Source organism: Ostrinia furnacalis, unplaced genomic scaffold, assembly GCF_004193835.3.
Source record: "Ostrinia furnacalis isolate ACB-3 unplaced genomic scaffold, ASM419383v2 OfSCF7475, whole genome shotgun sequence".
Lineage (NCBI taxonomy): Eukaryota > Metazoa > Arthropoda > Insecta > Lepidoptera > Crambidae > Ostrinia > Ostrinia furnacalis.
Window position 1 is genome coordinate 1 of NW_021137714.1, and position 19,673 is coordinate 19,673.

At 40.6% G+C, this 19,673-nt stretch overlaps 2 protein-coding genes across 4 annotated transcripts; both read left to right on the top strand.

Moving 5' to 3' along the window:
- The first annotated feature begins 1,278 nt into the window (after nt 1-1,278).
- Nucleotides 1,279-6,740, top strand: LOC114364850 (facilitated trehalose transporter Tret1-like). Of its 3 annotated transcripts, none has more exons than XM_028321174.1 (7): nt 1,279-1,391; nt 2,004-2,230; nt 2,747-3,070; nt 3,158-3,290; nt 3,771-3,988; nt 5,493-5,687; nt 6,072-6,740. In XM_028321174.1, the coding sequence occupies exons 1-7, from the start codon at nt 1,322-1,324 to the stop codon at nt 6,291-6,293; spliced, it is 1,389 nt and encodes a 462-aa protein (XP_028176975.1). In that variant the 5' UTR covers nt 1,279-1,321; the 3' UTR covers nt 6,294-6,740. The 3 variants fall into 3 exon arrangements, with proteins under 3 accessions (XP_028176975.1, XP_028176977.1, XP_028176976.1); XM_028321176.1 differs by lacking the exon at nt 1,279-1,391 and adding an exon at nt 1,461-1,483 and having other exon boundaries at nt 6,072-6,738; XM_028321175.1 differs by lacking the exon at nt 1,279-1,391 and adding an exon at nt 1,783-1,806 and having other exon boundaries at nt 6,072-6,738.
- Nucleotides 6,741-14,405: 7,665 nt separating this feature from the next.
- Nucleotides 14,406-19,337, top strand: LOC114364844 (facilitated trehalose transporter Tret1-like). Its single transcript, XM_028321168.1, has 6 exons — nt 14,406-14,648; nt 16,633-16,956; nt 17,271-17,403; nt 17,679-17,896; nt 18,569-18,763; nt 19,116-19,337. The coding sequence occupies exons 1-6, from the start codon at nt 14,406-14,408 to the stop codon at nt 19,335-19,337; spliced, it is 1,335 nt and encodes a 444-aa protein (XP_028176969.1).
- The last annotated feature ends 336 nt before the right edge of the window (nt 19,338-19,673 follow it).

Below are 19,673 nucleotides of genomic sequence, written 5' to 3' on the forward strand. Positions count from 1 at the left end.
ACTTTTGTAGCGTCAATCAAACTTAGTACATCTACGAGTAATTACTTGTAAAAAATAAATTAAGTTATTACAAATTTTCAAGATACTCCATCTGTTTTAGATACTAGGTACCTATGTATATCTTTTTTAGGTACGAGCAAGGTGGACCTATAAAGCAGGAAGACGCTAGATGCAGGCCGCTACCAACCGTGTGATGTGGAAGTCATTGCGGCCTATGTTTAGCAATCGCGTGGAAGTCCTGTGGCTGAAATGATGATGATGAGCAAAAGTGATAGGCTGCATCATCTACGCGTGGTTTATTAATATACAACGAAGAAGCCCTTGGCCTGCATATCGGCAGATGGAAAGTGATAATCAGGCCGAAGGTGGAGCTTCTATCTTCAGCCCAAGTGGCCATCTTCACACATCATCATCATCATCATTTCAGCCATAGGACGTCTACGTCTACTGAACATAGGCCTCCCCTAATACTTTCCACGTTGATCGATTGGTAGCGGCCTGCGTCCAGCGCTTCCCTGCTACCTTTACGATGTCGTCGATCGACGCTCTTGGCATGCTCTCCATGTTTTTCATATTTGCAGCAATAAGCCTCTTTGCAGTTGTTGTCACCCTGGTACTTATAGGTACCAGAAACTATAGGTAAGTGTGTCGAAGAAATCGACAAGATTTGGGTGGGGAAATAGATTATTAATTTGTCGGTCGTTGCTAAGAAGGCACAATAACGGTTGTTCATAAGGTTTCATAACCTGTCCTGACTTTGTTACACAAATTATTTATTAAATAAAAGAGTATTTATTAAACGCCATAAAAGTGTTTTATTTCTACGTAATCTTACCAACAAAGCAATCTACCTCAAACAGTAAAATTTCTTCAAGAGACTGAATTTGAAGTTTAAAAAACGAGTAGACCTTAAGTCCCTAACGTTAGCGAAATTGTACATAAAATTAATGTAAGTTGATAAATGATGCCCACAGTAGGACCATTATCATGGTTTCTTCTACCAATCCACCAGCCACCATCTTCTGAAACAAATCTAATTTAAAGTTATTCAGAAATCAAAGCACTTCATGAGGCTCAAGACTAGTGTAGCAATTTTTCCACGACGATATTTTAGAGACTATCTTATTTTCGTAACAAAACAAAATATTTGTTTTAGATTCAGTGTACGATTTCAAGATATATTTTATCTAATAAATTATACAAACAAATGGCATTCATTTATTAAACTATAAAAGGGAATATTATCAGATACAATCATAACTTTAGTTTAGTTAGCCATTACGCATCTTTGATTTTAGTGTAGACTCGTAGTTACTTAAAAATGTCGGAAGACGAAAGTACACGTGCTAAAGTTGGCCACACTCGTGTGCAGTGGTTTTATGCAGCTTTTGGTAAATAATTTAAATCTTATTTGCAAAGAGTGAACTAAAGAGTAAAATAGAGCAGGGTCCTGCAGTGAAGACTTTGTAACTTTATAATAATGGTGATTTTAACTTTTAATAACAATAACAGGTCGTCGGCCCACCTTGTGGGTGGACGTCTCACGCTGCGTTTTCCATTCCAGAACCTTGCTGCCCTTTCGGCCGTCAGTTCTGCGTACTATGTGCCCTGCCCACTGCCACTTCAGCTTGCTAATCCGTTGGGCTATGACAGCGACTTTAGTTCGTTTACGGATCTCCTCATTTCTGATTCGATCTCGTAAAGAAACACCGAGCATAGCCCTCTCCATAGCACACTGTGCAACTTTGAGCTTCTGTATAAGGCCAATAGTGAGAGGCCACGTTTCCGAGCCATAAGTCATCACAGGTAACACACATTGGTTGTAGACTTTCATCTACAAAGGTAGCAGGAAGGCGCTGGATGAAGGCCGCTACCAACCGTGCGATGTGGAAGTCATTGGGGGAGGCCTATGTTCAGCAGTAGACGTCCCGTGGCCGAAATGATGAACAATAACAAGTACCAGGTAGCCAGAAGTAATGATTTGGTGATGGGTTTCCTTGCAGCGTCCACCACATTCATGACGTACGGGCTGCAGGCTGGATGGATATCCCCCATGACAAAGGTGCTGCAGTCCGAAGACTCTCCAACTGGGCCGCTGACGGACACTCAAATTTCCTGGGTTGGCAGTATCCTCCCGCTAACAGCAACGTTTTGTGTCGCTCTGTACGCGTACATAGCAGATGCTTACGGGAGAAAATTTGGAGTCATAGCCATTGCTGCACCTCAAGCGGTAAGATAAAGAGTAGCTAAATGCTTTGCGCTTGAAAGATAATCCCAAATACTGAAGTATCAAAACTAGAATTTATTGTCATACGTTTGAACGCTTTTTTTCACCGAGCTAATAGTGATATGGGGTCCAAAATTGAAGTAATTTTTGTTACTTTGTAGTAGGTACAATAGGTACTTTTGTGCATCTGACATCAGAAAACAAGAACCGAAACGTTGAAGCATGTTTAAATTTAAAAAAGATCTTTAACTTCTCATTTATTAAACAAATCTATGTTCAGCAGTGGACGTCCTGTGGCTGAAATCATGATTTTATCAACAAGCCCAAATCTTTAAGTTTGCTTGCTTGGCAAAACGTAACTTGGTTTCTCGCGATACCGGTGCCTAACTAGTGCGAGAACCGCTACCAACACTTCTTCACAATCCACCATAGCATGCAATTAGCTTGAGACTGTCATTCCGTTTTTTGTAAATCCTTTTTGCATAAATAAAGATTTATTTACTTCCTTAACTTTGACAGATATGCTGGGCAATAAAACTGACAGCGACCAACCCGACAATACTCATCATAGCCAGGGTCATGGCAGGCATACCCGCTGGGGGATGCTTCAACCTAATCCCTATGTACGTGAAGGAGATTAGCCAAGATGACATCAGAGGGTCCGTGGTCTCCATGTCGTTATTGATGCAGAACTTTGGACTGTTAATCATTTACGCCATGGGAAGCTACTTGGGATATTACACAGTGGTGTATATATTGATTGGCATACCGATTGTGACAGTGGTGGTGATGCTGTTTGCCCCGGAATCGCCTGCTTTTTTGGTTAAGCAGGAACGGTTTGAGGTGAGATATAAATACAAAGAGTTGTTTTTGTCTTTGAAATTGCCAAAACCGAAAAGTGTGACCTAATATTAGAATTTCGATTTTCAGGAAGCTGCTCAGACAGTGGCAAGACTCAGAGGCTTGGACGTTGATAGCAAAGTTGTCAAAAATGAAATGGATTATATGAAGAATGAGGAGAAACAATATAGTTCTCTACCTACAGTAACATTTTTGAATATTTGTAAGTATTCATTTTGTTCTATTTAGAAAACCAAGAGTGCACAATCAACCTTTTTTTTTTTTTTTTTTAAAGATTATTAGTAATTTGTTATTACACAAATTACTAATACCCCCGTTAGCCCCTCGTACTAAGCTAAATATGCTTGTGTCACGAGTGAGCTCACCACAATAGTCGAGCGGCGGCGGGGACCGAACCCGCGTTCCCCGGATCACGAGTCGGCCAGTCCGACCCCTTCACCGTTTGGCTTTTGTCCCCATAGTAGTAATAATGTTATAAGTTCGTAAAAACAGGAGGTTTTTGCTATTATCTGTTCTGCAGTTGTTCCAAAGGAGTTTAAATATCATTAAAACACCAAGGTTTTGCTGACGACATATTCATTTCTTAATAATGACCCTTGTGACTTTATCATTTTTGTCGATTTAGGTTCATTAGCAATATTATAAATAGCAAAATCTTACAAAACATTTTCTCGTGTTCCAGTCAAGAACAAGGCATGGCGTCGCGGCTTCTTCCTCGTCTTGGCTATACTATCAGCTCAGGCATTCAACGGCAACTTCGCCATCCTGACGTACGCATGGACCATCATGTCAGAGTCAGGAGTGACAGCCAACCCGGAGCTGACGTCACTGGTCGTGCCCATGCTGATGATTTGCGGATCCACGGTGTCGATGATGTGTGTGGAGAGGTTTGGGAGAAAGGTAGGCATTCTTTTCTAAATCATCATCAGACGATTTAGACTTCACTGCAAGATAACGACCCGATCCTAAGACCAGAGGCAAAAAAGGCTACTTATAAGATGGGGTTAATGAAATAGTAGGTGATGGTAAGCGTTCACCGTCTATTGCTATTCACAATGCAAGAAAAGTTGTCTTTGTGCTGCCAGAATTTGGTAGGTATAGTATAAGATCCCGCTATACAACGACCTTCACCGAGATGCTTATTTGATGAAACATATTTTATATTCAATTTAACATGTCAATAATTATATTGCATATGGGTTGCCTAATAAATTTCAGTCCAGGATATGATTAATTAATAATTTTAAAAATATTTTCTTTTAAATATTTCATCGGTTTGACTATTAAACAAATTCCATACCAATCGAAAGTATGAAGCCCCTAGAATATGCAAACGTTAGGTTGCCTATTCTTTTCCAGTCATAACCCTCGGGTTGCCAGGTATAAACAGGTAAATTGATAGTGCAATTTGCACCGGTCTGATAATTTAATCAAATTTAAATGAAAATAAAGATTATTTCATTATGAACACGGTGGTATAGGGTTGCCTGCGAAAAATCAGTCCTGAATGACGGTTGTCGAATTTTGTAAAGTGAAATTAAAACTGAAAGGTGACATTTTTCGAGTAGTTGGCAACATTTGGGAAAGACGAGTTGTATGAGGCGTTTGTGTGTCTTGTCAAGAGGTGTCGCTTGGGTGAAGAAATTTCTCCAGTGTTGCCATGCTTTGGGAGATTTGGTCCAAAAATGTCGAAAGTGGAAATAACGACTTCCGGTCAAAAATTTGGATGACGCCTCCTGCAAATAGGTCAAACTAATGACATTTGACTATTTTTATCTCGATCACCTGGCAACACTGGCAGTTACGGGGCCACAAAATTTTGGGACTTGGGTGGTTTTAAGGACTTGTTTCACGGGATTGGTTTAAGTTAGAAAAAAAGTAAAAATGGGGTTCGGCGCGGAAAATGGTCCAGATTAAGCGAAAAATGCAAAATTTGGAAATCCAAGATGGCCGCCAAGCTGTCTCCCATTTTCGTAATGGAACTAAATTCTCCATACAAATTGTATGCAGGGGGGCTTAGTTATCGTAGAAAAAGGCGAGGCCGAAGGCCGAGCGATAGTTTTAAGCCCAAGAGTCACCATAGATTCATTTTTGATGCGTCAAAAAAGGATTCTACATTGCACATGGAAATGCAAATAAACAAAAACTTTTGAATTTAATCATTTTCTTTTATTTATGAACACACATAATAAACACCAAAAGCGTGTCCACAACAGGGCACGACATTTTTCGTCAATCGTAGTAATCGTACCGTAGTGATCATCAGCTATCTAAATAATGACACTTGTTGCTAATGCCCAACTTATTTGAAAAGTGCATATTATTTATTACTCTTATTCCTTGATATTTATTACATGCGAAGTTGGTCAAGCTAAATAATTCGAATCCTCGTTCCAATTTACAGAAGCTCCTGACCGTCACCTACTCCGTAACCGTAGTCGCAATGATCACCCTTGCCACCACGCAGCTTCTCCGCTCCCAGGGTTGGATTCTACCCTCTTGGCTGCCAGTGATAGCCATAGCAGCTTCAGTCTGGGCATACGCTGCAGGTGTCACTCCGATGGTCTACGTAATCATGTCAGAGATGTTTAGCTTTCAGGTGAGTCATAGTCAAAAGTTATGAATTATTATCCAATCTAGCTTTGCATTTGCTACTTCAATTTTTGCTCCCATCTAATAAGCAGCGATGTGGACATGCGTCTCGAGTGATTGCTATAAACATTCCTTAAAAGGAACAACAATTTACTAACTGAAACCTCAGTTGCTCAAGTCTGCGAGTACTAAACTATTTTTCTGGATATCCAAGAGCTTTTCCCCCATTGTTTGCCAACGCAAATTCAACCATTCAAGTTTAACCTAATGTTGAGTTGGAATGAGATTTATTTCACAATGTATCTAAATGGACTTCTAACTAAACGTCATGCAGGCCTTTCGTAACGTTCACTAAAGCAGTTAACACAAGGAACTTCTCCGTTTATTCCAGGTGCGAGCAAAGCTCATCGGCCTGTTGGTGACGTACGGCTGGTTCATATCCTCAACCCAAGTATCCATCTTCACGCCCATCGCAAATTCTTTCGGCATGTACACCCTTTTCTACATGTTCGCGGCCGTCAACCTTATAGGAGCTGTTCTGACCTGTGCGGTCATTCCAGAGACAAAGGGTAGGAGCATAGAGCAGATAGAGCAAATCTTGACGGCTAAATAGACTGGCTAGATGAAATAATTGGATAAAGTTTTGTGACCATGGCCTTTGGATGGTTTAATAGATAATTCACTGATAGTCTGATAGCCAATGGCAAGATCATTGTGAATGCTCAACAAGTGATTTGGTTTATGATGATTAAGGATGTTTTCATCTTCAACATCATAACGACAATGCTGTCAATTGTGAAAATCATGAAAGTAGGAAGTAGGAAAGGGTGTGAGGGGAAAGTAAAATTTTCTAGTTCAATTTAACATAGGTAATATTAATTCATTAGAAGCTTAAGAGCGTAAAATACCTAGTTAATCATTCCAGTTTAGCAAATATACAATTAGATACAGAATCGATCTCATTTACTCATGCATACTACTTACTCGAAGTTAAATACCTAATGATTTATTTATTTTATGTAATTCTAGCTACATTACTTACTTATTGTATTACTTTGTATATTTTTGAGAACTCAGTGAAAAAATTAAGTCACTACTAATGATACAAAAGTAATGTCTTGTAAAAAAATAGAAACATTTGATAAATAAAAACTTAGCACAGCTTACTCGTACTATGTCTTTTAACTAACCTGCCACTCTATTACCAGTTATTTCTCTGGGTATACACTAGTTGCTCAAAAAAAATTTTCAGGCGTGATAACGTAAGAAAGTGTATATTATGTCAACGTGAAATTGTGAACTCTGTCAGTTTATAATATAACGCGTTAGATTGTAAACTAACAGTGGGTTAGGTTAGGTTAGATTGTAATTTAACTACGTCAGATTATAATCTGACGGAATTCACAATTTTACGGTGACATATACATGGGTAGTATCACTGAATATGGCTGGAAAACATGATTATTACATATTCATGCTAAAACCAATAATTTATCTATTTTACGTATGTAAGTGACCAGCGACTCCTTATTTACTTCAACCTTCTTATGTTTTCTTTTGTAATTCCTTTTGTGAAGCAATAAATTATTTTTATTATTATTATTAAAGGGAGTCTATGGAAATAACCTGTACCTATCCTATTAAAATAGCATACTCACTCAGAAGCTATTGGATGTAGTATATTTACAAATCTTCCAAATTACGCAATACCAAAAGTAAGAAACTTAGGTACACAAAATATTTCTTCTCTATTCAACGCTGTGCATCGTTTGTGAATATGGACGTAAGTCAGTACAATTTTAACAATGTTATTACGTGTTTATTGATTCTGACTGTCCTCTCCATATTTATTTGGATCCTTCTGTGACAGATCGAAATTCACACTTGTTCTAAATAAAACCCTGATCTAATATTACGACTATTTATAATATAAAAATCCTCTCTCGTACATGCCCTGTATCTCTTCAAGCCTAATCCCTTTGGTTTCCTTCGCCGTCAAGAAGGTCAGCACAGTAGCTGCCGCAGATATGACACAGAACATCAGGAATGTTCCGTCAAGACCCAGGTGGTCCACAAGAAGACTGAATATTGAGAGCAAAGCGAAGTTGCTGAAGCAAGTGCTGCTCATGACGATGGAGGAGGCTAAGCTCTTCACCTGGAATTAGAAGAATTTGAAATTTGGCATAGAGATAGTTTGAGTCCCGGGAAAGGACATAGGATAGTTTTTATCTCGGTTTTTGAAACAGGGACGCGCGCGATAAAGTTTTTCTGTGACAGACAAAATTCTACGCGGGCGAAGCCGCAAAATTACGAGTTACATAGTTTTATCAATATGTTACTCTGTATTGGTTAACTTATTCCTAGCCTGGAAGCAGAACAAATTTATTGTAACTTAACTTATTTAAGAATAAGAATAAGGACCGATTTTCAGCGTAAGAGAAGCAATCAAGCTCTTCCAAGTCTGTCTAGGCTCCGTGGACTGCATGAAAGGCGGCATCATTGTACCCATCAAACGAGTAGAAATCCACCCCTCCTACGAATTCGGGAAGCCGTCATTTGACCTGGCCCTCATCAAGCTGGCTCGACCTGTCAACAATACAGATTATATCAAGCCCATCCAGCTGTCAAAGATTAAACAACGCGTCGTCAGCGCAAAGTTCATGACTACTTACTGGCCGAGGTTGATTGTAAGTAAGATTTGTTTATTTGAAGTTTCTGATTCTCCTCAATATTCTCCTTTCCTATCTTTTGGATTCCCCAGATTCCTCCAGATGTATAATTCATAAATGAAAAACCAGTCAAAGTTTACGTCTTCGTCGTGTATTTTTCCAAATCATCACGTCACTTTTTTGTCATGTCGCGTGTGTAGAAAACCATTCCGATCCGAAAAGAGGTAATGCTGACGCTGAAGCAATTTGTTTGGACATCTTCAGCTAGGCTATGTTTACCTAAAGTCGCATTCAAAAACTTTGTTGTATCATCTTCTTCGTCGCTACACTCTTGGCAGAGCGGTCGTGGTTGTCACACCTGCTTTGGTAGCAAGCTTCACAATCCGTCGCCATTCCTCCGCATTGCAGGCTCTCTTATGCACTCGTGGGATAACCCCATTGTTTTACCATATACTTATTTACTATACGTACTTATCCAATGTCAATGACATTATTAATCATTTACTAAAGATTAGTATTACATTATTTAGGTTTACGGCAGCCATGTCAACTTATTTGAACAACCATGATTGTTTAATAAAAGATTTAGATACTGTTGAATATTATAAACCAGCGATAACGTAACGATCACATGATGACACATGGAGAAGCTATAAGCCCCGTTTCCATGAAAACGTAGCGGAGCGGAGAAGAGCGGAGAAGTGACGGACGGACGATTTTTTCTGTATAGTCTGGTCCGCGAGCACGTAGAATTTTGTCCAATGACCCCAAGCTACCCATCCTTATCGCTCGCGCGTAACGTAATTATGTTGCTGTCGCGTTCGCACACTCACTGCGGGCGCCCGTCGCACAGTCGCGACAGCAATATAATTACGCGCGAGCGATAAGGATGGGTAGCTTGGGGTCATTGGACAAAATTCTACGTGCTCACAGACCGGGCTTTAGAACTTAACAGCGGCGGCGGCGCGGCGCTGAGCGTAGCTGTGCGAAGCGGAGAAGAGATGTAATAATTTTAACAAAAAAATTCAAACCGACTCCAAAAAACCTGCACTAAACAGTAGAAAATAATTACATTATTCATTTATTAGGACACATGTATGCCATGATTGATATTCTCGGAGTCGGTGCCAGCCTGCTCAGTGCCAAGCTCTAGAAATTTTCTAAATTTACTGGCTGGTTTTTTGGAGTCGGTTTTAATTTTTTTGTTAAAATTAATTTATTTTATGCTTTTTAGTTGATTAGTCCTTGTTATTCTATGTTTAATGAAATTGAGATAGTAGATTTTCATTTTAAGTGTAAATAATCTTCCCTACAAAATACAGGCTACCTACTTTAAATATGGGCAACTAAAAAGTACCATCTAACTCCCAACTTACGAAGTTTGACAGTTTTGAAGTTTATGAAGTTTGAAGTAATACAATAAGGCTGTTATCACACTGCGCCGCGCTCCGCCGCGGTACGCGGGACGACAGATTTAATCATTGTATGCAAATACCTCAGTTTGTATAGAAAACACGCGCGGCACAACACACTGACAACGCGTCTGCGCGCGGGATTTTTTATATGAAATCACGCGCTCCGCGGCGGAGCGCGGCGCAGTGTGATAACCACCTAACTGTATGTACCTACATACGTGCCTAAAATATTTAAAGAATTATTTTCCAACTCCTAAGCGTTAAAGAGTTCTACCTTCCATCATCACCTCTTCATCATTAGATGATGACTACCAGACGCATATACTTGAATAACTTTAGAATAATTATGAAAAACGTATTACGTGCCTATAAAATTTGAGGTTTTCCCTCGATTTCCCTAGAATCCCATCATCAGATCCTGACTTGGTGACAACCTGTGAGGCATACCCTTACAAACAAAAAAAAATTTTGAAATCGGTCTAAGCGTCTTCGAGTAATCGGGGAACATACATAAAAAATAAAATATTTCGACGAATTGAGTAACTCCTCCTTTTTTTGAAGTCGGTTAAAAATCCGGGACTATTCCCACCTCTCGTTCCCACCGTTGCAACTCCTGTGTAGCCAGGATCTACAGCTTGACCGCCAATAAAAACCCAAGTGAAGGTTAATCCAAACACTTTTCCGCTCCGCCTTGGTGGAAACCTGGGCTAACGGCTATAAAAACAATGGAATATGCCATACAATACGGCATTGCAGGAAAGACGTCATCGCGGTAAGTAAATACTTACGTAGAGCTTAAAAACCGCGGAAGTGGCATAAAGATTGGTCATACTAAGGTATGTAGTAGTATTTTTAATTTATAAAATGCGATTCGAGCCCATTGGAGTATCTAGGTTTGTTTCTCATGGGGGGGGGCGGGGGGGGGCTAGCCCCTGATATGCCATAATATCACGGGGATTAGTATCATAGCTCACAAGAGTTAGTACAGTCGACAGCACATCAACCTATACATTTTGTTGCAAAATAGCCTGTATCACAACGAGATAAGACGCCACTGTGTTTAGGTTGATGTGCTGTCGTCCGTACTATTAATAATCATCTTCAAATCAGTTGCCCAACATCCTGGGGTTCGGGCCTACCACCTTTTATGGAATAGTTCCTTGTAGGTACTCTTCCCACTGATGTTAACCCACTTGTTGCTATCGTACTTTTAAAAGGACACCGCATAAATAAAATTATTATAAACAATGAGGGTACATAGAAATAAAATTTGTATGTTCATTCGATACGTGTTGAGTGTACAAAGCGCACACTTAGTTCATCGTTCGTGTAATTCGTTATGTAATATAATATTTCTTTATTTATAAATAACTGTTTACTATGGAGAAATTCAGGTATGTTTATTTAATTATACAAGCATGCTTTATTCGTTTATTTCGTTTAAAACTAAGTAGAAAAACAATATGATTTTCAAATGAAATTATTATTTTACTTCAATTATTGTAAAATACTTGCATTTTGTGCAGTTTTAATTGCCGTTCTTTTAAACGACCAATAGCAAATTGTACTACTATCGTACGTATTATTTTTGATCGCGAGATAAGGCAAGAAATCGGCCTTTATCATTGAATGAAATAGTTTTAGAGCTGGAAGAGGACGACGAAGAGGAAGTGCCTGATTCTATCATTGTTTTGCCACCTGAAAATTGCAACGCTGATGTTACTGACGAGGATTCAGGTGATGAAAACCAAGTAACTTTGCNCTTCAAATCAGTTGCCCAACATCCTGGGGTTCGGGCCTACCACCTTTTATGGAATAGTTCCTTGTAGGTACTCTTCCCACTGATGTTAAAAGTGAATAAGGGGTACCTATCCATCGGTATTCGGTATCCGTCTGGGGGGGGGGGCTGGGGACCTCCATGATGATGACTGCTGAACATAGTCCTCCCCCAATGATTTATATTAACCGGTTGGTAGCGGCCTGCTTACAGCGCCTTCCTTTATGAGGTTTTCACTCTCCCTTGTGGGTTCAATTTCTATATTAGTCGTAAAAAGACAAAACTATTAGAGAACACATTAGAATTTAACTTTACAAGTCAAAGGTTATGAAAATTCATACTTATGGACAAAAAACCACGTGGGCGAATCAGACGCAAGAAGCTAGTATTTTAATTATGTATTAGTCACGACATGAAATCACACTTTTAAGTGTGACCTGTGGTGTGACGTTTGTTATCAGTGACGTAAAAATTAAATCTCTACATAATGGTACAACTGCAGATTTTTTCTAACAACGCTATTTTTCTTTTTGAAACTAGATGTCAGGAAAAGGGTCACTCGATCCCACTAAACGGGACTATTCCCAAGTCTTGTTCCCACCGCAGCAACTCCTGTGTAGGATCCAGGATCTACAGCTTGACCGCCAATAAAACCCAACAGTGAAGGTCAAGTTTGTCCCGGGGAATGATAAACTGTCATTCGACCCGCAAAATAAGGTGACAAAATAAAGGTTTAAGACGTAAGTAGGTACGTCTTACGTCTTAAACCTTTATTTTGTCGACCTGACTTTGTCCTCGGTAAGCCATCGTTTGTTCGTTCGTTTCAGCCGAAAGACGTCCACTGCTGGACAAAGGCCTCCCCCAAGGATTTCCACAAAGACCGGTCCTGCGCCGCTTGCATCCAGGTACCTCCCGCGACCTTCACCAGATCGTCGGTCCACCTAGTGGGAGGCCTGCCCACGCTACGTCTTCCGGCTCGTGGTCGCCACTCAAGAACTTTCCTGCACCAGCGGCCATCAGCTCTTCGAGCTATGTGCCCCGCCCACTGCCACTTGATTTTAGCGATTCTGCGGACTATGTCAGTCACTCTGGTTCTCCTACGGATCTCCTCATTTCTGATTCGATCACGCAGGGAAACTCCGAGCACAGCACGCTCCATCGCTCTTTGGGTGACCTTGAGCCTTCTTATGAGGCCCATAGTAAGCGACCACGTCTCAGATCCGTACACCATCACTGGCAACACACACTGGTCAAATACTTTTGACTTGAGACACTGCGGTATTTCGGACGTGAGAATTTCGCGAAGCTTCCCGAACGCTGCCCAGCCGGTAAGCCATATGAGTCGGGAACGCGGGACATCACTATCGACGTTGACTATCTTGGCCTTTCCTGGACTAACTAGGCCTTTCCTGGACTAGCTTTTCCTTTTCTGGACTAACTAAGCTCTGGTTCTACTGGCGGTCAAGCTGACCAGCCTACATATCAGTTTTGATACTTAGAATGTGACTGGGAAAGTTCGGACTTCCAGAAATTCCAGAAATGGCACGCGACAAAATAAAACAAAGAATTTGAAGCTCTTGATACATTGTAATAATTTATTTGTATGTGTATAAGGCAAAGAATACAAATGTGTTAAATAAACAGGAAAGTAAATAAATGCACAGTTTGGAACAGTTATAAGCGTGTAAAACCCAGAACAGACGGTGAAACGCAACTGCAACGAAACTGCAACTGCTAGTTACTTTTGAGTTGCATCTAAGTTTCTGCCCTAGCGTCCGTTGAGAAACCACACATGACGCGACCAGTTTGAAACTTTCAGTTTTAGTTTCATTCATGAGAATCATCACAAAGTTGCAGTTTCGTTGCAGTTGCGTTTCACCGTCTGTTCTGGGCCTAAGGGTTAAGAAATTCTGCAGAAACATTTGTAATATCGTGAAAATAAAGTAGCACAAAGCACTTCATGGGGCGCTAGTCGGCGCCTTTTGTGGCAATTTTTCGACGATCTTATTTTCGTAACAAAATATTTGTTTTAGATTTAGACTACAATTCAAGATATATTTTATCAAATAAAATAAACAATCCAATTATTAAAGTATAAAAGTGAATACTATCAGATACAATCATAACTTTAGTTTAGTTAGCCATTGCGCATCTTTGATTTTAGTGTAGACTCTTAGTTACTTAAACATGTCGGAAGACGAAAGTACACGTGCTAAAGTTGGCCACACTCGTGTGCAGTGGTTTTATGCAGCTTTTGGTAAATAATTTAAATCTTATTTGCAAAGAGTGAACTAAAGAGTAAAATAGAGCAGGGTCCTGCAGTGAAGACTTTGTAACTTTATAATTTGTTATTAAAAGTTAAATTATGATTTTAACTCTTAATAACAATAACAGGTCGTCGGTCCAACTTGTGGGTGGACGTCCTACGCTGCGTTTTCCATTCCAGAACCTTGCTGCCCCTTCGGCCGTCAGTTCTGCATACTATGTGCCCTGCCCACTGCCACTTCAGCTTGCTAATCCGTTCGGCTATTATGACAGCGACTTTAGTTCGTTTACGGATCTCCTCATTTCTGATTCGATCTCGTAAAGAAATACCCAGCATAGCCCTCTCCATAGCACACTGTGCAACTTTGAGCTTCTGTATAAGGCCTATAGTGAGAGGCCACGTTTCCGAGCCATAAGTCATCACAGGTAACACACATTGGTTGTAGACTTTCGTCTACAAAGGTAGCAGGAAGGCGCTGGATGAAGGCCGCTACCAACCGTGCGATGTGGAAGTCATTGGGGGAGGCCTATGTTCAGCAGTGGACGTCCTGTGGCTGAAATGATGAACAATAACAAGTACCAGGTAGCCAGAAGTAATGATGGGTTTCCTTGCAGCGTCCACTACTCTCATGACGTACGGGCTGCAGGCTGGATGGATATCCCCCATGATAAAGGTACTGCAGTCCGACGACTCTCCAACCGGCCCCCTGACGGACACTCAATTGTCCTGGGTGGGCAGTGTCCTGCCGCTGACAGGTACCTTCTGTGTGGCTCTGTACGCGTACATAGCTGATGCGTACGGGAGAAAATTTGGAGTCATAGCCATTGCTGCACCTCAAGCGGTAAGTTAAAGAGTAGCTAAATGCTTTTCAAATCAAATCAAATCAAATCAAATCAAATTCGTTTATTTGTGGAACATAGGTAAATAACATATTACAGGTGTTAAAAATTAAGTCGGTATCACTATGTTTGGCCCAAGGTCGGCGTACAAATTTACATAACATCATTTTATTTTAGCTTTGCGCTTGAAAGACAATCCCAAATACTGAAGTATCTGCTAAAACTAGAATTTATTGTCATACGGTTGAACGCTTTTTTCACCGAGCTAATAGTGATATGGGGTCCAAAATTGAAGTAATTTTTGTTACTTTGTAAAGCCTGGTCCGTGAGCACGTAGAATTTTGGCCAATGACCCCAAGCTCCCCATCCTTATCGCCCGCGCGTAATTATATTACTGTCGCGACTGTACGACGAGCGCCCGCAGTGAGTGTGCGAGCACGACAGCAACATAATTACGCGCGAGCGATAAGGATGGGTAGCTTGGGGTCATTGGACAAAATTCTACGTGTTCACGGACCAGGGTTTAGTAGGTACAATACTTTTGTGCATCTGACATCAGAAAACAAGAACCGTAACGTTGAAGCATGTTTAAAATAAAAAAAATCTTTAACTTCTCATTGAGGTNCTATAGTGAGAGGCCACGTTTCCGAGCCATAAGTCATCACAGGTAACACACATTGGTTGTAGACTTTCGTCTACAAAGGTAGCAGGAAGGCGCTGGATGAAGGCCGCTACCAACCGTGCGATGTGGAAGTCATTGGGGGAGGCCTATGTTCAGCAGTGGACGTCCTGTGGCTGAAATGATGAACAATAACAAGTACCAGGTAGCCAGAAGTAATGATGGGTTTCCTTGCAGCGTCCACTACTCTCATGACGTACGGGCTGCAGGCTGGATGGATATCCCCCATGATAAAGGTACTGCAGTCCGACGACTCTCCAACCGGCCCCCTGACGGACACTCAATTGTCCTGGGTGGGCAGTGTCCTGCCGCTGACAGGTACCTTCTGTGTGGCTCTATACGCGTACATAGCTGATGCGTACGGGAGAAAATTTGGAGTCATAGCCATTGCTGCACCTCAAGCGGTAAGTTAAAGAGTAGCTAAATGCTTTTCAAATCAAATCAAATCAAATCAAATCAAATTCGTTTATTTGTGGAACATAGGTAAATAACATATTACAGGTGTTAAAAATTAAGTCGGTATCACTATGTTTGGCCCAAGGTCGGCGTACAAATTTACATAACATCATTTTATTTTAGCTTTGCGCTTGAAAGACAATCCCAAATACTGAAGTATCTGCTAAAACTAGAATTTATTGTCATACGGTTGAACGCTTTTTTCACCGAGCTAATAGTGATATGGGGTCCAAAATTGAAGTAATTTTTGTTACTTTGTAAAGCCTGGTCCGTGAGCACGTAGAATTTTGGCCAATGACCCCAAGCTACCCATCCTTATCGCCCGCGCGTAATTATATTACTGTCGCGACTGTACGACGAGCGCCCGCAGTGAGTGTGCGAGCACGACAGCAACATAATTACGCGCGAGCGATAAGGATGGGTAGCTTGGGGTCATTGGACAAAATTCTACGTGTTCACGGACCAGGGTTTAGTAGGTACAATACTTTTGTGCATCTGACATCAGAAAACAAGAACCGTAACGTTGAAGCATGTTTAAAATAAAAAAAATCTTTAACTTCTCATTGAGGTTAATTAGAAACAATAAGTATTGAACAAGTCTATGTTCAGCAGTGGACGTCCTGTGGCTGAAATCATGAAGCCCAAATCTTTAAGTTTACTTGCTTGGCAAAACGTAACTTGGTTTCTCGCGATACAGGTGCATACCTAGTGCAAGAACCGCTACCAACACTTCTTCACAATCCACCATAGCATGTAATTAGCTTAAGACTGTCATTCCGTCTTTTGTAAATCCTTTTTGCATAAATAAAGATTTATTTATTGTTATATAATTACTTCCTTAACTTTGACAGATATGCTGGGCAATAAAACTGACAGCGACCAACCCGACAATACTCATCATAGCCAGGGTCATGGCAGGCATACCCGCTGGGGGATGCTTCAACCTAATCCCTATGTACGTGAAGGAGATTAGCCAAGATGACATCAGAGGGTCCGTGGTCTCCATGTCGTTGCTGATGCAGAACTTTGGACTGTTATTCATGTACGCCATGGGAAGCTACTTGGGGTATTACACGGTGCTGTATATAGTGATTGGCATACCGATTGTGACAGTGGTGGTGATGCTGTTTGCTCCAGAATCGCCTGCTTTTTTGGTTAAGCGGGAACGGTTCGAGGTGAGATAGAATAGAATAGAATAGAAAAGGTTTATTAACACAGTAAAAAAAGACACAATACAAAAAAAAACAACAAAAACACATAATATGTAGGCTATTAAAACAAGAAGTGAGAAAAAACTGTGCCAATAGGCACCCGCTCAGCATTTATCGTGACATGCTCAAAAGGGCAAGTCACGAAGCTGGTCTTCCGCGGACGCCCTTGCTTATTGCGCAACCCTTGGAGAGAGAGATATGAATACAAAGAGATGATTTTGTGTATGAAATTGCCAAAACCGAAAAGTGTGACCTAATATTGGAATTTCGATTTTCAGGAAGCTGCTCAGACAGTGGCAAGACTCAGAGGCTTAGACGTTGATAGCAAAATTGTCAAAAATGAAATGGATCATATGAAGAATGAGGAGGAAAAATATAGGTCTCTACCTACAGTAACATTTTTGAATATTTGTAAGTATTCATTTGTTCTATTTAGAAAACCAAGAGAGCACAATCAACCTTTTGTCCTCATAGTAGTAATAGTATTAAAAGTTCTTAAAAACAGGAGGTTTTTGCTATTATCTGTTCAGCAGTTGTTCCAAAGGAGTTTATATATCATTAAAATACCAAGGTTTTGCTGACGACACATTTATTTCTTAATATGACCCTTGTGACCTTTATCAATTGTGGATTTGCTTCCATTAGTAATAGCAGAATACTACAAAACATGTGTCTTCATTTTTCAGTCAAGAACAAGGCATGGCGTCGCGGCTTCTTCCTAGTCATGGCTTTACTATCAACTCAGTCACTCAACGGCAACTTCACCATCCTGACGTACGCGTGGACCATCTTGTCAGAGTCAGGAGTGACAGCCAACCCGGAGCTGACGTCACTGGTCGTGCCCGTGCTGATGATTTGCGGATCCATAGTGTCGATGATGTGTGTGGAGAGGTTTGGGAGAAAGGTTGGCATTCTTTTTTATATCATCATCAGATGATTTAGACTTTAGACTTCACTGTAGGATAACGACCCAATCCTTAGACCAGAGGCAAAGAAGGCTACGTCTTATAAGATGGGTTTAATGAAATAGTGGGTGATGGTAAGCGTTCACCGCCATCAATTGCTATTCACAATGCAAGAAAATTGTCTTTGTGCTGCCGGATTTTTTTATGAATTCGCGGAATTTGGGTAGGTTTTCTTTAATAACTGCCCCAATGTTGTATTTTGTAGGAAACGCCGATGAAAGTCCACAACAGGGCACGACATTTTTTCATGATCGTAGTAATCGTACCGTACCTAGTGATCATCAGCTATCTAAATGATGACACTTTTTTCTAATGCCTAACTTATTTGAAAATTGCATAAAATGTATTACTCATAATTATCTAATTCTTGATAATTATTACGGGCAATGGTAGTCCACAAATGAGTTGGACAAGGTAGGACATTTGACATTTTTCATGGATTGAGAACGGTCTTCAGCTTATCTAGAATTCTGGATGATGAGGGTGAAACTTCTTCCTATTGCCCAACTTAATTGAAAAGTGCATAATTAGTTATTACTCATATTCCTTGATATTTATTACTTGCGAAGTTGGTCAAGCTAAATAAGTCGAATCCTCGTTCCAATTTACAGAAGCTCCTGATCGCCACCTTCTCCATAACCGTGGTCGCAATGATCACCCTTGCCACCACGCAGCTTCTCCGCTCCCAGGGTTGGATTCCACCCTCTTGGCTGCCAGTGATAGCCATAGCAGCTTCAGTTTGGGCATACTCTGCAGGCGTCACTCCGATGGTCTTCGTCATCATGTCCGAGATGTTTAGCTTTCAGGTGAGTCATAGTCAAAACTTATGATGTAATCTAACTTTGCATTAGCTAGGTACTTCAATTTTTGCTCAAAGCATCTGAAACGCATCGATTCCTTAAAAGGAACTACAATTTACTTACTAAAACCTCAGTTTCTCAAGTCTGCGAGTACGAAGCGATTCATCTGGATAGCAAGGAGCCTTTTCCAAATTTTTTGACAACGCAAATTCGACCATTCAAGTTTTAACCTAATGTTGAGTTGGAATGAGATTTGTCTCACGGTGTACCTGAACGGACCTCTAACTAAAACGTCATGCATTCCTTTCGTAACGTTCACTGAAGCAGTTAACACAAGGAACTTCTAATTTTATTCCAGGTGCGAGCAAAGCTCATCGGCTGCTTGGTGACGTACGCCTGGTTCATGTCCTCAACCCAAGTGTCCGTCTGCACACCCATCGCAAATGCTTTCGGCATGTACACCCTTTTCTACATATTCGCGGCGATCAACGTTTTAGGAGCTGTTCTTACCTGTGCGGTCATTCCAGAGACAAAGGGCAGGAGCATAGAGGAGATAGAGCAAATCTTGACGGCTAAATAGACTGGCTAGTTGAAATAATTGGATAAAGATTTGTGACCGAGGCCTTTGGATGGTTTGATGATAGTTCACTGATAGTCTGATAGCCAATGGCAAGATTATAGTGAATGCTCAACAATTTGTGATTTGGTTTATGATGATTAAGGATAGATGTCTTCATCTTCAACATCATAACGATAATACTGTCAATGTCGTGAAAATCATGAAAGTAGGAAGTAGGAAAGGGTGTGACGGGATAGTAAAATTTTCTAGTTCAATTTAACATAGGTAATATTAGATTATTAGAAGCTTATGAGCGTAAAATACCTAGTTAATCATTCCAGTTTAGCAAATATACAA

Excerpts from the sequence above, each read along its gene's own strand:
- LOC114364850 (XM_028321174.1), top strand. The coding sequence starts at position 1,322 with ATGTCGGAAGACGAAAGTACACGTGCTAAAGTTGGCCACACTCGTGTG. Across the intron at positions 3,071-3,157 it reads TTAAGCAGGAACGGTTTGAG|GAAGCTGCTCAGACAGTGGC; the intron begins GTGAGATATAAA and ends TTCGATTTTCAG. Across the intron at positions 3,291-3,770 it reads AGTAACATTTTTGAATATTT|TCAAGAACAAGGCATGGCGT; the intron begins GTAAGTATTCAT and ends CTCGTGTTCCAG.
- LOC114364844 (XM_028321168.1), top strand. The coding sequence starts at position 14,406 with ATGGGTTTCCTTGCAGCGTCCACTACTCTCATGACGTACGGGCTGCAG. Across the intron at positions 14,649-16,632 it reads CCATTGCTGCACCTCAAGCG|ATATGCTGGGCAATAAAACT; the intron begins GTAAGTTAAAGA and ends TAACTTTGACAG. Across the intron at positions 18,764-19,115 it reads CCGAGATGTTTAGCTTTCAG|GTGCGAGCAAAGCTCATCGG; the intron begins GTGAGTCATAGT and ends ATTTTATTCCAG.